The sequence below is a fragment of the Lissotriton vulgaris genome, chromosome 6 (assembly GCF_964263255.1).
Source record: "Lissotriton vulgaris chromosome 6, aLisVul1.2, whole genome shotgun sequence".
Taxonomy (NCBI): domain Eukaryota; kingdom Metazoa; phylum Chordata; class Amphibia; order Caudata; family Salamandridae; genus Lissotriton; species Lissotriton vulgaris.
This window is the reverse complement of record NC_141694.1, coordinates 1,495,682,156-1,495,696,983: the sequence shown is the minus strand read 5'-3', so window position 1 is coordinate 1,495,696,983 and position 14,828 is coordinate 1,495,682,156. Positions and strand designations below refer to the sequence as shown.

Here is a 14,828-nt window from a genome sequence, read left to right as displayed (position 1 = left end):
TGTCTGTAGTGCTTCTCTTTGGCCTCACCAGTTCACCTTAGGTGTTCACAAAAGTGATGTCTGTGGCTGCGGCACAACTTTGGTGGTTGAGGGATACTAGTTTTCCCCTTCATCGATGACTTGCTGTTGAAGGCGGCCTTGCCACAGTCAGTCATAGATCACCTCCAGGCAACAGAAAACCTTGTCACATCATTGGGGTTCGGTTTGTGATCAAAGAGCTGAAGTCGCAAGTGGCTTCTACGCAGAGGCTGCCATTTATTTGAGCTATCCTGGATACACTGCAGTTCATGATCTTCCTGCCACTACAATAAGTCCAGGATATTTGGGCTATGACGCCGCTGTTTGATCCTCGGTCTTGAATCTTGGTGAGAGCAGTTATAAGGCTCCATCGTCTCTTAGCCTCCTGCATACAGACTCTGCAATGGAATCAGAAGTAGCAGTAGTCCAAGCACAGAGGAAATCCATTAGATGCCATCCAGATTTCAAAAGAGACTGCTCTCGATTTACATTAATGCCTGCTCAAATGCAATTGTTCCCTTCCCCATCCACTGCTGACAACAAACGCATCACTACTGGGTTAGAAAGCTTATCTGGTGGAGGTGAAGATCAGGGGAGTCTAGTCTCCAATGACAGTTCGGCTCCATATCAATCTGTTGGAATTGTGGACCATTCGCATGGCGCTGAAGGCTTTCCTGCTGTCCATTAGAGGAAGGCTACTAGAGGTTCTCAACAGCCCTACCATGTGGTATTGCAAATAATATGGCCACTTAGAGTATGTGATGTAATTAGAAGGCGCAAGTTATTCTTTTAATCACATGGTACAACTTTTCTTTGTGACTGGTCAGTATATATTCAAAACCAATGAATATATTTGTGAAGGAAACTGTACAGTTATAAATATTTTTTCATCTGTAGTTTATGCTAGGGCATTTTCTCAGCAAAAAATTCTGTTACGTATATGTTGCTGGTACATTTAAACACTGTTGTGCACCCTGTTAGCCTCTTTTTTTCTAATAATGTGTTTGAGTGGAGAATAATTATGCAGATGCCCCCTGAAGGTCACTCACAACTTTTAGGTTTTAACTGCATGTCATAGTTTTTTTTCTTTTGTAAAAAATAAAAAAAGCCTCAGTGCATATTGACCTGGAAACTGTGAACAGTAAGAACATAAAATAATTGCCAATGGGTCACAAATTGCGACCTACCTCATAAATATTATTGAGGCAAGTCAATTGTGATCCCATTAGGAATCACAAAATGTGACACATTAGTACGTCGCATTTTGCTACTTTTTAATTGCGAGTCGCAAAAAGTTGCTTTAGGAACTCTCAAAATGAACCAGAGTTGTACATGTGGCCCTAAGTGTCCATAGCAGCTTTTTGTCTATTTCAAAAAACTGCACGATGCGCTGGGAAAATCCTTCGCTGAGCTCTTTTAATTGTCCAAAAAGTATCTTTAAACCATGGTGGTAGTCATACACCTTTTCTGAAAAAACATAGGTGGGACACCTGGGATCATAATTTTTCCTTTGGGGTACTACCCTTCCATGCCAAATGATATAGAGTTAGTTCCTTGTGATTCCCAAGTTTCTTAGAGAACTTAGTTCTACACCTGGTACCTGTGTTATAGACTAATGCTGGGAATAATTAGCAAGGAATTCCTAATATCCTCCATTGTTAGTTTTCACCTACACACAGCTTTGGGTGTCTGTTGTCGAAAGGCCTGTGTACAGTACCTCTGCTCAGCGGGCTTTGGTTCAACCCATTGCTTATCATTGGTTGGCTTTCTTGTCAATTTGTATTTGCTTGCTTCCTATTCAATGTCTTTCCTTCCTCTGTTTGTGTTCATCCTTCCCCTGGAGCAAAGCTGTTCTACTGTGTTTTTATGGGATGAGTTGCATCCTTCCTCTGCTTACGATCAGAAAATTATTATTTTCTTTTTCTTTAGACACTCCCTGGGAGTGCATCTTTGATTGCTTTCTCATCTGCTTGTTCTTCTCACGCCTCTACTCTTCCTTCCCACCTATGTTTGTGTGTTGCTTCCCTTCCCCTATTAGCTTTATATTTCATTTTCTATATTGTTTTGTTGCACCCACACCTCCGTCTACTCTTGCCCCTAAAATTCTCACTCCTCAATCTGAACTGAACACGTACTCCCACTTCATTTTTCATTTTTCCTTTTCCTTTTTTTGTTTTTTTTGTTTGCTGAGTCCCTGGCAGATGCACACTGCTTACTGGCCACCCTCTTTTCTTTTTGTCACCAGGACAGTTTTTAAGTTTCATTTACTAATTGTAAATGGTCAAAGGCTATCTTCAGAAGGTAAATTAAACTTGATAGCAAAACGTCAAACTAGTTCCTGGTGCATCACTATGGGTGTGCAGTTACACCTTTACTGCTATCTTGAAGAACTTTTTGTTTGAGATACAATTATCTAAGGTGGGCTTGTGCACGGTCATATGTTGTGACTTACTGGCGGCCTCATTGGGAAGGATTTTCTTAAACAACAGCATTCCAACATGGCCTTCGCTGCATGTGTATGATACAGTCACACACTGGTCGCCATTTTCAAATGTTTTTCTTTTTTAGAAAATTATATATACAAGTGTTGACAAGGCCAATAGCTTGGCATTCAAATTAAAAAAGTGAGACCTATTGGCTTTGCCAATGCTCATTTTGAGATGGGACCAGGTAAACAAGCATATAGTAATGCAGTACAGTAATACTTATGGAAACAAAATTGTTGTTTTTTGCAATAAGGAAGGGAGTATCATTGACACTTCATAGAGGTACCACTGTCTGGAAGAAATATTTATACACAGTGCTTTTCTCTTAATTTGTGCTTGGTGAAGTCTGTTGTGCCCTGTGTCAAATGCAACCAAGAGGTTGAGCAGCCTTGAAGTAGTCAGACTTCTTCTGTCATCCGGTACCAGCAGTTCCTCTGCTATAAACAAGGTTGCTGCCCTCCACCTAGGGTGAAAATACTATTGCACCTTTGTCAGCTGTTCTACTGCTCCCACTAGGGCTTCTAGTTTACTGAACAATTATTTCAGTATCATCCTCTACACACAGAAGACTAGATATTGGATTATATTTGGCAGGCTCGGTGATATCTGCTTTTGGAATCTGGAACACATGTATGCATGCCAGTTGCCTATTTTGGAGTAGATGGACCTGTTAACAAGGAGGCTTTGGGGATAACCTGCACATGTTATACCACATGTTATACCAACATGCTAATATAGTGATAGCAGGCATACCTTCTTGATCACATTTTGCAAGGTGGACGAAGTAAATGTGTGTAAGTGATTTTGTGGGGAGGTCCTACGTGTACCTTGTACAATTGATGTTGATCACTAGTCCCTGATATAAGGTCAGATGTTTGCAACGTTGTACAAAAAAATGTAGCCAGTGAGATAGAAAGAACATCTTCCTATGGAAAAACAAAAGACCCAGAATCAGCCTCCCAAACTGAGACTCACGAAAGAACTCGGGGGCCTCAACCTGGCAAACTACAAAACATACCAAACAGCATGCCTGGAAAAACAAAAGACCCAGAATCAGCCTCCCCAAACTGAGACTCACGAAAGAACTCGGGGGGCTCAACCTGGCAAACTACAAAACATACCAAACAGCATGCCTGGCAAGACAAGGGATGGCCTGGATAGACGACACCCAAACCTACAAACCAGTCTGGCTAGAGGTGGAGAAAGACGTCCTGGGGGGCCTCAACCCGACAGCTCTGCTAACAGCAAACAGGCACCCCCTAAGGTCCAACCCAATACTGAAACACACCAGGGAAGCGCTGATGAAAATAGACAGGCGAATGATGCAGAAGCTGAGAGGCACAACATGGGAATCCATCTGGTTCAACACAAAAGTAATATACCAAGGGGCAACAATGAACAACGACACATGGATCAAGAAAGGGATCAGCCTCCCCAAACAGATGGAAACCAAGCAAAAGCCGCTGACATTTCAAAACATACAACAACTACATGGCCTTCCAAACCAAGAACTCTACAACTTCCTCAAGATCAAAACTGCCATAACCAAAGCAAACCTACACAGAGAAGAACCAGGCATCATCAAATACATGCAAACCCTAAACTCAACAGGCCACCAAACTGCAAAGATCTATAAGCTCCTGAGCCCATCCACACTGTCGCAAAAGAAGAAAACGACAAACTCATGGGAAACACTCCTAGGCAGGCAGCTAAATGAAAAAGAACGGGCAAAAATGTGGAGCTCGGCAACAACAAACAAAGTCACCCCACAACTAGCACAAACCAAATACTGGCTCCTCCACAGGGCCTACTGGACCCCGTCCAGGCTCCACAAGGTCGGCATCGCAGAATCAGGCAACTGCTGGAACTGCCAAAAGGAGGAAGGAACCCTCGAGCACCTCATCTTCAAATGCGTCAAAGTCAAGAAGTTCTGGGCGCAGATCAACACATTCCTAAACGACATGCTCAAAGCAGACTTAACAATCAGCTACGCAAGCCTTGCAACAGAACACCTGACCGCGAACCTGAACAGCAGAGAAGAGAGAGACCTACTGGACCTGCTGCTCACAGCAACCCTAAAAATAATCCTGACAAACTGGAAGAACACTGCCAAAGCAAACTTCAAAACATGGATTAACTGGGTCACCTTCCTGAGAGGAGCAGATAACATCACAGGCTACCTCTCTAAGGAGCACAACCCCAAAGTGCATATGTGGGCCCCACTTGACGAGTACCTGAAGAAAACGCAATAAACAACCACCCCCCCCTCTTTTTTTTTCTCCCCCCCCTCTTACCCGGGGGAAGCCAAGAAAAAGCGAGCACAAATGGACTGTATGCAAGAAATGCCAAATGTATATTCCACTTATAGTTTTTATCAATAAAAATTTATTAAATCAAAAAAAAAAAAATCCTCACCATATATAGTTGATATCTTTTATGAGCATAAAAAGTTTTTGGGTGCTTTTTTTTGCACTGTTAATTCTTGATGCTAAATTACTATTCATCCAATGTTCTTGGTAGGCTTTTAGAAGTTTATGGGCCACATGTGTGTGTACCTTTTTAAGGTCGCAAACAGCCCGATTTGCAGAATCGGACGTTTGCGACTGAAAAAAGGCTTTTCCTATGCACCAAACCCTATTTGCAATTCGGTAACTATTACCAAATCGAAAATAGGGTTTGTGATTCGATGGTAGGAAGGGGCGTGTCCCTTCCTAATATCGAATTGCAGTGGTATGCAAGAATGTTTTGCGATTTAAATGCTTCAAGTTGGTGTTAACCCGTCGCAAATGGGAAGGGGTCCCTAGGGACCCCTTCTCCTTTGTGAATGGGAGAACAAACATTATTTTCAAGCAGGCAGTGGTCCCACAGATCACTGTCTGCTCTTAAAAAATGAATGGAAAACTTTTAATTTTTCTTTTTTAAATGCAACCTGTTTTCCTTTGAGAAAAATGGGCAACATTAAAAAAAAAACAATGATTGCTTTATTTGAAAGCAATTACGGACATGGGGGCCTGCTGATCCCAAAAATTGCAACCTACCTCATTAATATTCATGAGGTGGGTCAAATGGCAACCCCCTAGGAATAGCTAAATGAAACTCATGGTGTTTCATACATTTGGAAATGTGATTAACTAATTGCGGTTTGCAGAAAATCTCAATTAGGTAATCGCTATTCCTAATATTGATACATGTGACCCTTAATATTTTGTTTCAGAATCAAGTGGGGACATGACCTATTACTATGTTAGGCATATTAAATATTAGCAATGAGGAGCTCCTGGGAATACTAAGAGTATTATTTTTGGCTTAGATGGTAATTTATATTATTCTACATTTTTCCATCTAGGACTTCCACATCCTCAAAGTTAGAAAGATGCTATTGAGCAACCAGGTTTGGGTAACTACTGATGTTTTTATAATTATAGGCATACCCCACAAAATGATTTGCAAGTGTATCCCTCGTATCCCCACACAGGCATGTAATATCCCTTAAGCAGTCTTACCTCTTACAGTGGGCCTGTGTAACACTGATGAGCAGAGTAGTTGGCTCAGCTCATAGTTGTGTGTAAAATGTTATTATAGAGATAAAGTACATTAACATAACACAGAGCTCAATGGTACCTCCATCCTGGTTGCTGTCCCAGTGAACCCTACTTTGTGCATCGTACTCAGTAAAGAAATCATAAATACGCAGTTGGATGAATGCCACGCCATGTCATGTTAACAGGCATGAGGTGAATTTCCTCTAGGTCTGATGGGCTAAGCTTGAAACTCCAGAGTTGAAAGTGCCATACTTCTACAGCAGCTTTGGGTCAAACTCTAAGAGTACGGAATCTCCTCCTGCTGCGGTGAGGTTGGATCCCACCCTGTAAACCTGACATTGGGCTTTTAGTGCTTCGTGGTGATTTGCAGTGTGTAGCCCACTTTCTGCCCCTTCAAAGAACAAGCGTCTGTCTTACATATATTTGATGTAGCTCATGATAGATAAAGGTGTTTGGAAAATCCGACAAACAAAATACTTTCACACAAACTACAAGAATTGAAAAAACTTTTTTTAGCAAAAACATATAAAAAAAGTAATCTACTTGATGTTTGTGTTTAGACTTACTTTTTCAGAGGCGCTTGGAGATGCTATCATGGAATACGGCTACACTGACCAAAGCAACAAGGCCAAATGCCTTGCTTTGGCTCAAGTCGTCTACAGAAAATGTGCTGTTCACAGAAAAACAGCAGTCTGCATGTATCAGGAGGGTCGAGTGTGTGGATTGATGGAATTTATACACCAGGGCCAGAAATTTACTTTGGGTAAGTTAAGTGATTTGTTTTTCATAAATACCTACAGTTATAAAACAAGTGTTTATGCTGTGCTCATAGTTAGGGTTAGCTATGAGGATGGGAGAAAACTACACAGGCAGCAAAGTTAATTACATCATTGAGAAACAAGAAGACTAACATTGGGTGGCCCACGAATAGACTGTTAGAGTAATCTAACCTTTTTTTCTGCTGTTGACACCAAGCTGATATGGCTGAGGGAGTGTAGCTCGTATTAGTGTTGGACAACCCTTCAAGCTTTCTAGCAGTGGGGGAGAGAAGAAAGGATGTCAACAGGATGATAGAGACACTAATGCCAGCCAGTACCGAGAAGCAGAGAGACACGTGGAGACTTAAGAATAAAGTTGAAGTGTGAGAGAGAAGAACGAGAGAACAAGTGTCATCAACATGGAGGTGGTATGAATAACGAAGGAAGAAGTACAATGATGTTGGCGAGAAATAGAAGTGGCCATTGGGCCGAACTTTGAGGAACAAACCCTCAAAATGTTGCGGACCGTGCTGTAGCACCATGATACAGACCAAGAATGATTGAGGGATGGGAGGAAAAGTGTTCAAGTGATGTGGCAACAATACCAAGAGAGCCATGGGTTATTTGCACACGGAAATGATCAAACTGGGCTAATGACATGTTAACAGGCTTGAGGGTAGGGATCAGTTCATTTGGGCATGTTGTAAATAAGGAGGTAAATGTGGTATGTTGGGCTTTAAAAGAGAGAGGGAGGAAGGATGGGGGATTAAAGTTGTAAGAGCAATCCTAGTATGAACATAACTTGCCTCATCAGCTATGACTTTATAATGGGTAATTATGTGGCGAGGTGCCGTGATCAAATAGTTTGAGACAGATGCCCCTGATAGAAATTGTTTTTGGCTTCTACATGGGTAGTAGTAAGGATGATAAGCACCAGCTTTCATTTCTCAATGTCTCTGGGCTCCTTATATTTCTACTTACATAGGTGGGCATATATATTCATTATATGGGAGTGGGAAATTGGTAATATTTATTACTGGTTATGTGCCATCTCAGTACTAAAGGTTGAAATGGAAAAGTTATCGTCCAGTGCAGCATGTGAAGTTACGTTAAGATCTTAACAGCAGGTCTTGGTATACAGAATGACTAGGGCATTGTAGATACCATTGAGGTATGCATGAATATAGTCAGAGTGGGCTTTGCACATGCTAGTGGTGAAGCTAGTATTAGGTGGGTGGTGTTTTATCTCAAACGTTAAATGGATAATGGATGGGTCCATTGTGGATTGTATATGAGCAAGGTTGATGAAGGATAGTGTCAAGGTGCTTGCTGCACAATGCTTGTGCTTTAAATGATAACCCTTTGAGCTTTAAAGTGAGCAGTGGCAATTAGGTATACAGCTAGGAGTAGAAAGGCCATCAGGTATAACTGTATAGGTCAGTGATTTATTTAAAAGGAGGTTGGCCTCCTCCACCATTGCAGGACATATATACAAAATATTAGCAGGTAGTTACTAGTGTGTAGGATGACAGGTGTTGTAGAATCCTTATTATCCGCCTAGTGTTCACTGATTAAGGTGACGTATAGAAGGTATGAGCGTTCAAATTATCAGTAATTATGTTTTGTTGATGAGCAATCAGTCATTCCATAGATACAGTGAGATTTTTTGGGTATTAGCAGATTGTCTGTAAAGTTCAAGAGTTAGATGTATGTTGAACCAGGTAAAGAGATGATTTAATATGGTTGGGGTTTGTTATGGCATGGGTTATTTATAAGGGATGAAGTGTTTATAGAAGAAGATACAAGGGGATATATATTCAATGAAAGTCAAAGTTCACAAGTTTGCAGTGACATCATATTGACCATTCAAGCAGTGAAAACCAAGCATTTGTTGTACTTCAGTCACATTTTGAATTTGGTAGCCAAGAGAAGGGTTGCCAAAAGCCCATGGTTAAAGAGGCTGAATTGTCCAGTGGCCATACTGTGCATGCTGATAAAGCTGCATCAGACTGTTTCTCAGTTCTTGTGGCATGAATAGACGTGTTATTTGGAAAGGACAATGGGGTCTGATGATGATCCCCAAGGCAAAATGGCAGTGCTTTCATTTTTTCATCCCTCATTGGCCCCAAGAGCAACAATGGATTGGCAACAACTGGGGTGATCATCACACTGCCCGAGAATTCTGCTTACAGCTTGAGAGGTTTCTGTTGCTGGAGAAGGGAAGAAGCTGCTAATGCCATGTTCTTGATTAAGTTACCCTCTAAATATTCATTCATACTTCTAGCCCTTTCTATAAGCAACCCTCCCATGGTCCCCACTCTGTACTTGAAACACGATTTATGGTGGTAGAGAAAGGAAGCACTAGAGGGAAGGCAGTGGACAAATTGGTAGCAGGGCAATGTTTATGGTGAATCATTTATTTGGCTGGGCTTCTAAATTTGTTTTTATTGCTGGATTAAACAATGTCACTCAGACTTTTAGAAAGAGGACATTGGACTAGGAATATAAAAGGACTATAAGTAACTAATCAATGGGGTTTGACATGTACAATTCATAAACCTGACTCACAGAATCAGGCTTTACAAATGTCTACCATGGCAGATTTCACTGAGTGCACCAGTAATTCTATCAGTTAGGCAGGATATCTGCAGTACTGAGCTTAGGGTTAGTGCAGGGGTGTTTCAGGGGTAGCCCAGATGTGGTGTGAGCCAAAGTGAAGTTAGTGACCACCTGCAGTTTATGCATATGATATCTCAGCTAGCAAAGGCTGGTGTAAATGGCTCTGAAAGACACCCAGACACATCAGTATTTCATGATCGTGTAAGGCAATGGGTTTCACAACCTAGAGGAATGTTTCCCAGATGGGGGTCAATAAAACAAAACATGCATTTGCTATGCAATAGGACTCGTATTCACGCAAGACGTATTGCATTGAAAATGGGAGTGCAGGTGGGCGAGAAGGCAAAACTGGAGTGGGAGGGGGGCGGGGGCCAAGAAGGCACGGACTGCAGGAGGGGGGGCACAGGATGAAAATAGTGCTTGAAGTAAAGGGGCCAGTAGCCATGGAAGGATACAAATGACGACATGGTCATCATGAGGAGGGACTAACAAGCCTAAACCCAATCGGAAGGCAGAATTTAGGAACTAAGCCAATGAAAAAGCTGGGCGGAGCTTCCACGACTTACATATTGGAGCATCTGCTCTGAATAGGGCAGATGGTTTGAGGTACTTGAGCCGTCAGCCTGATGTCGAATGGGTAAGGTTTCCACTGGCAGTATCATGACGTTTCGGCTAATATTAAATGGAGAAGTCAATTAGGGAGTTGACAGACCGGATACTCCATCACAAGGGAGTACACAAGGGTGTCCACCAAACTCTAAATAAGCCCTCAAAAACTCTAAATATGTAGAGCTGCATTAATTGTTTCTTCGAGTTTTACCAAGCTATGCTAATCCATTTTCCAATGTAAGTAGAAAAAGGAATGGTAACATTTCTAATATTAGGGAATGGGGAAGCAGTATTTTGAAGTGTTGCCTTTTTATTTTAAGATATTGAAAACCTTGTTCTAAAACGATGTCTTGTGAAAACCAGTCTCAAAATCTGTATCCAATTTCAAGCTTTGCATAAATATATATACCTCTTTAATGTGCTATTTTCAGATGACATACAGTTTTTGCTGAAACAGTGCCCAAGCAATGAATTAATTCAAAATCTCACCAGCGAGTGGAATGGACAACCAGCAGTCTTGTCCATTGGACAGGCTGTTCTGTTACTGATCTCTGCTGGTCACAAAGAAAATGGCTTTCAGTTACTTCAAGAAATTAACATAACTGATAAAGGTAAGTGCTGCACACTTTCAAGTTACATTTATCAAATCATTTGGTTAAAAGGGTGACTTGAAATGCTCCTTGATGTTGACCCTAATGGTGATATACGTGTAATGCTCTTAAAATAATAAGTGAACGAGCATGTATACAACGAGTCAGAGGTTAAGGCTCCCTAAGGCATTTCCTTGTGCTGTCAAAGTCCACTTGCCAAGTTGAGGTAAGTGGGGGTAGTGGGTTGCCGGAGATTACGTGTCAATAATGTGAGCAAAGCTGACTACTCTGATACTTGTAGTTGTGCATTTAAAATTGTATGGGCTCATAAACCACAATAAGCAAAGGTGTTGGTTTAAAGGCTCAGATTGGCTGAAAGTGTCACATGACATGGGTTCACTTAGCCTGCATATGATCAGCACAATCAATTTCTTTAAAAAGGAGAAGACGGTGTTATCTGTTTAAGGCATAGCATGTATCCTTCACTGTTCTTTAATACATAACCTTGTTCCTTTCATCTCATCACTGTCACTACTTCTGTTCAAGTCAATCACAATTTCTTAAATACTGCGAAAAATTAGTAGACAATCAGACTCTCTCTTGCTTTACACAAAATCACTCAAGCAAGTGTATTTTTGGTGCCTTTTGAAATGGGAGGAATTTACAAGTTTGTTTCACCCCCTTTCTTCTGACACTACTTTGGATGAAAGAACATCTCGTTGCCTGCTGATCTAAGACATCGTTGGGCAATGGATAGAAAAGTACTGCTTTAGGTAACGTAGAGCTTTACACTATATAGTGATTTAAGAATCAAAGCTAGAGTGAGTTTTATATTGAAAATGTACAGCAACTGGGAGCCAGTGCCCCACCCCCAGTCTAGGGGAATTAATGTGCCCCTTTTGTTCAATTAAAAACTGCCATACTGGCATAGTTTTGCAACATTTGTAGCCTTTGGACTTAGAGGTTCTGGCTATAAAGGCATTAACATAATCCTGTTTGGGTCTATCACACCTCTAGGAATGGTAAATGATTCTTCCTAAGAGAGTGAGAGCATCTAAGTAATAACATAAGATGATAGTTTGATGTCTGGAGACTTTACTCACCTGACTTTCCTTAGTAAGTAGCTCATCAAAAAGTACTCCCAACATTTTACTGTATCTCTTAATGAAATGTCTACATCCCCTACACGAAAGAAGTGACTGACAGAGCTCCTGTTTTTTAGCCAGTGATCTGTGCCAAAGAGCTGAAGCTAAGTGTTGGAAACATTTAAGCTCAAACAACTTTTGTTAATTTAATCTTGTATTATAGAGAACACCTGTGTTACCTTCGGCTGAGCATTAGATAGTATATCCAGCTAAATCAGTGGTGTCAAAAGCTGTAGACACATCTAGTAGCATTATTAAAGCAAAATGAATTGCATTGACTATATTCAAAATAACAGTCTGAATAACCCAAGGCATTTCCTGTACCTCTGTAAGAGCAAAAGCATAACTGTGTGGCACTCAAAATATTATTTTTATATTTGTGAACTTTGAGCTGCACTTTACCTCCTTTTTCATATTTTTTAGCAGCCATTGAATATTTGAGATAGGCTGATAATATATTGAATCCAACAAATGAAGACTTCGTTTTTTTAGAAGAGGGTAGATACACGTTTTCTCAAGTTCTCCTATAATAATTCCCTTTCTAAAAGAGCTGGTTGCAATTTCCCTAAAAAAATGGAGCTTGTAACTTGCAAGCCCCCGTGATCAATTATTGCGGCATGGCTCTCTAATGTGAATGGTTGGATTTAAGCGTCTCATTATAGCAATAGTCTTGTCCAAAAAGCTCTTCCAAAAGATAAATATGTTCTCCCAATGCTTAGTTGGGGTAGGTCCTATAGTAGCCTTCTCATCCACATCAGAAATAGAAATCCTATGTTCATACTGATCAGTTTTACTTTGATAATAGCTTTAACACATTGTTAGACCAATCATCTGGAAAATGCGACGGCCTGTTCAAGAGATATGGGAGAGGACATTATTTTTTGGCATCCACAATAGCTTTTTATAGACCTACCTAGAATCTTCCAATTCTAAATGTGTCAGATCACAAGTGTTTTTCTGCCTCACACATTCCAGGCTCATAATTTCACTTTGCAGCTTCTTCTAAAAAAGCATGGTCGAAAATGTTTAGGGGTGTTCTATCTTTACATTTTCTGTGGGGCCTGCTTATTGACAAAAGCAATAAGTAAATGGTTATAATATTCATTCTTTCTTGGGTAAATCTCAAATATAGCTACTTCGCCTGTTCCATCTCTGTAGTTTGACTGAGTGGCTGCTTTATAGTTTGGCAGACAGCATACTCTGTCGCAACAATGATGGACTGCTCTCTCTGCCAAATTGATTCACTGACGAGTGGCCCTTAAGTGGATCAGCAATGGAGGCTACTCTTTCTCCGTTGCTGACAACCCAACGGAATGAGGTCAGTCAGAGGTTTGGCCAATCTACCATCCACCTGATACAGAGTGGGCGGTCGAATAGCCAGTTTTTACTCTCTCTTGATGCCATGAAGAACATGGTGGTAAGGGGCAAGGACTCCTGTGGTGTGGAGGTCATTTGTTTTTGTTTTTTCATAAACAAAATCCCACTTTGTGATTTTGTTTCTTAAAAACAAAAACATTAAAAATATTTGGACAGACAATAATGTTATTTTGGCTGTACCTTCCGTCAAACTTTTAATACATTGACAGGAACCGCAGTAACGGTGGCACCTGCCAATGGTTTGAGTCGTCCTCAGGGCTAACGGACAGCTCTAAATTGGTCAGGCGTCGGACCCAGGGTATGGCTGAAGTAAAATACTCTGCCCTACTGATGGACTTGCCTCCGCCCGCCAAACTCTAAGTTAACATGTATATTTTTATAATGAGAACATTTTTAAAGTCTCAGTAGAAAACATTTGGTTGTTTGATATAAGTTTTGATAGATTTATCCACAACTAAATAAAATACAATTACATTATAGAGTCCTCTGATGCCACCAACCCAACCACTGCATTTATTCCTATTCCTTTTGTAAGTACCCTAAAAAGTGTCCTTTGATGAGGGAGAAACTGTTGAGTTTTGTTGAAAGTCCCAAACCTCCAAGGTTGCTGCCAAATTCATATAAATCCCACCATGAGGGGTCATCAAATATGTTAAAATAACCTAGGTCAACCACATGCTTAGTAACTAGTATTATCAGAAGTACGCATAATTTTCCAAATCTATTTCAAAGTCAGCACTAGATTTAGGCTGGTAAAACAATAATAAAATAATAAAATGGTTAATGATCTGTTTCTCTAATGATGGTATAACAGAGCTTGAGCTGGAGGCCCAGTACGCCAATCACACTGCACAACTGTATGACCTTTTCTAAAGAGAAAGGAGTGTCAGATAACAGATCAAGGTTAGAGGCTATTTGAAGCCAGGATTCAATGAAGAATAAAATATCAAGTAATTTGTTGATAAAGGGACTATGAATTTTGATTTAGCATAGATTGCGCATTCATAAAAGCACATTTATAAAACAGTTGGCTATTCCCAACAAGGACTTGACTTGGCAATTCAGGCTGGACTATTCCTATTGGAGAAGGGCCAATGCTAAATTGCACATAACTGTTCTCTCTCTGGAGAGTAGTAGTGAGTACAAATGATGAACGAGAATATGGCTCCACGTGATTACCATTGGTTGAGACTGTTAGCATTGAACCCATCACATGTGTGCTTTCCTCAGATCAAGATTCTAAGGGCAATGGGTAGGCCCAGAGGTGGGTCTCGTGGTCAATATGCAACAGGGCTCAAGCTATAACTCACTGCTGAGGCCTAAGTTGACTGAAATCAGTATGGGGCCCTTGTTTTCCCTCCAGAGGAAATATGCCACGGATGATCAGCCAGGACTGTTCATACTGGAGCAGTACCAGGGCGGATTTCCATATCGCTGGCCTGTATTTGGAGTGGAATAGTGGGTGAGAAATGATGGACTGGAAAGCAGCCTGACCTTTGGTCAGCCTGACAGACCACTCTTTATGGTGGCCAAAAGGTGAGGAGCGTGGCACCTCAGTCCATTAGAACAGGGCGTGGCTGGTCAGCCTACAGGACTGTTGTGCAGCTGTGCCATGGGGCTGTATTTGGAAAATAAACCAGCCTACTTTCTTTACTTTTTGGCAAATGTTAGTAGATCTGTATGT

General features: G+C 41.0%; 1 protein-coding gene across 2 annotated transcripts in view; it reads left to right on the top strand.

The window, feature by feature from the left end:
* The window catches only part of CLHC1 (clathrin heavy chain linker domain containing 1), a 328,255-nt gene that overhangs the window by 259,629 nt on the left and 53,798 nt on the right, over positions 1 to 14,828 (top strand). For both annotated transcript variants that reach the window (XM_086927653.1, XM_086927652.1), the window contains exons 10-11: positions 6,607 to 6,809; positions 10,464 to 10,643. In XM_086927653.1, the coding sequence (XP_086783779.1) occupies positions 6,607 to 6,809; positions 10,464 to 10,643 (383 nt within the window). The remainder of the gene's footprint in view (positions 1 to 6,606; positions 6,810 to 10,463; positions 10,644 to 14,828) is intronic.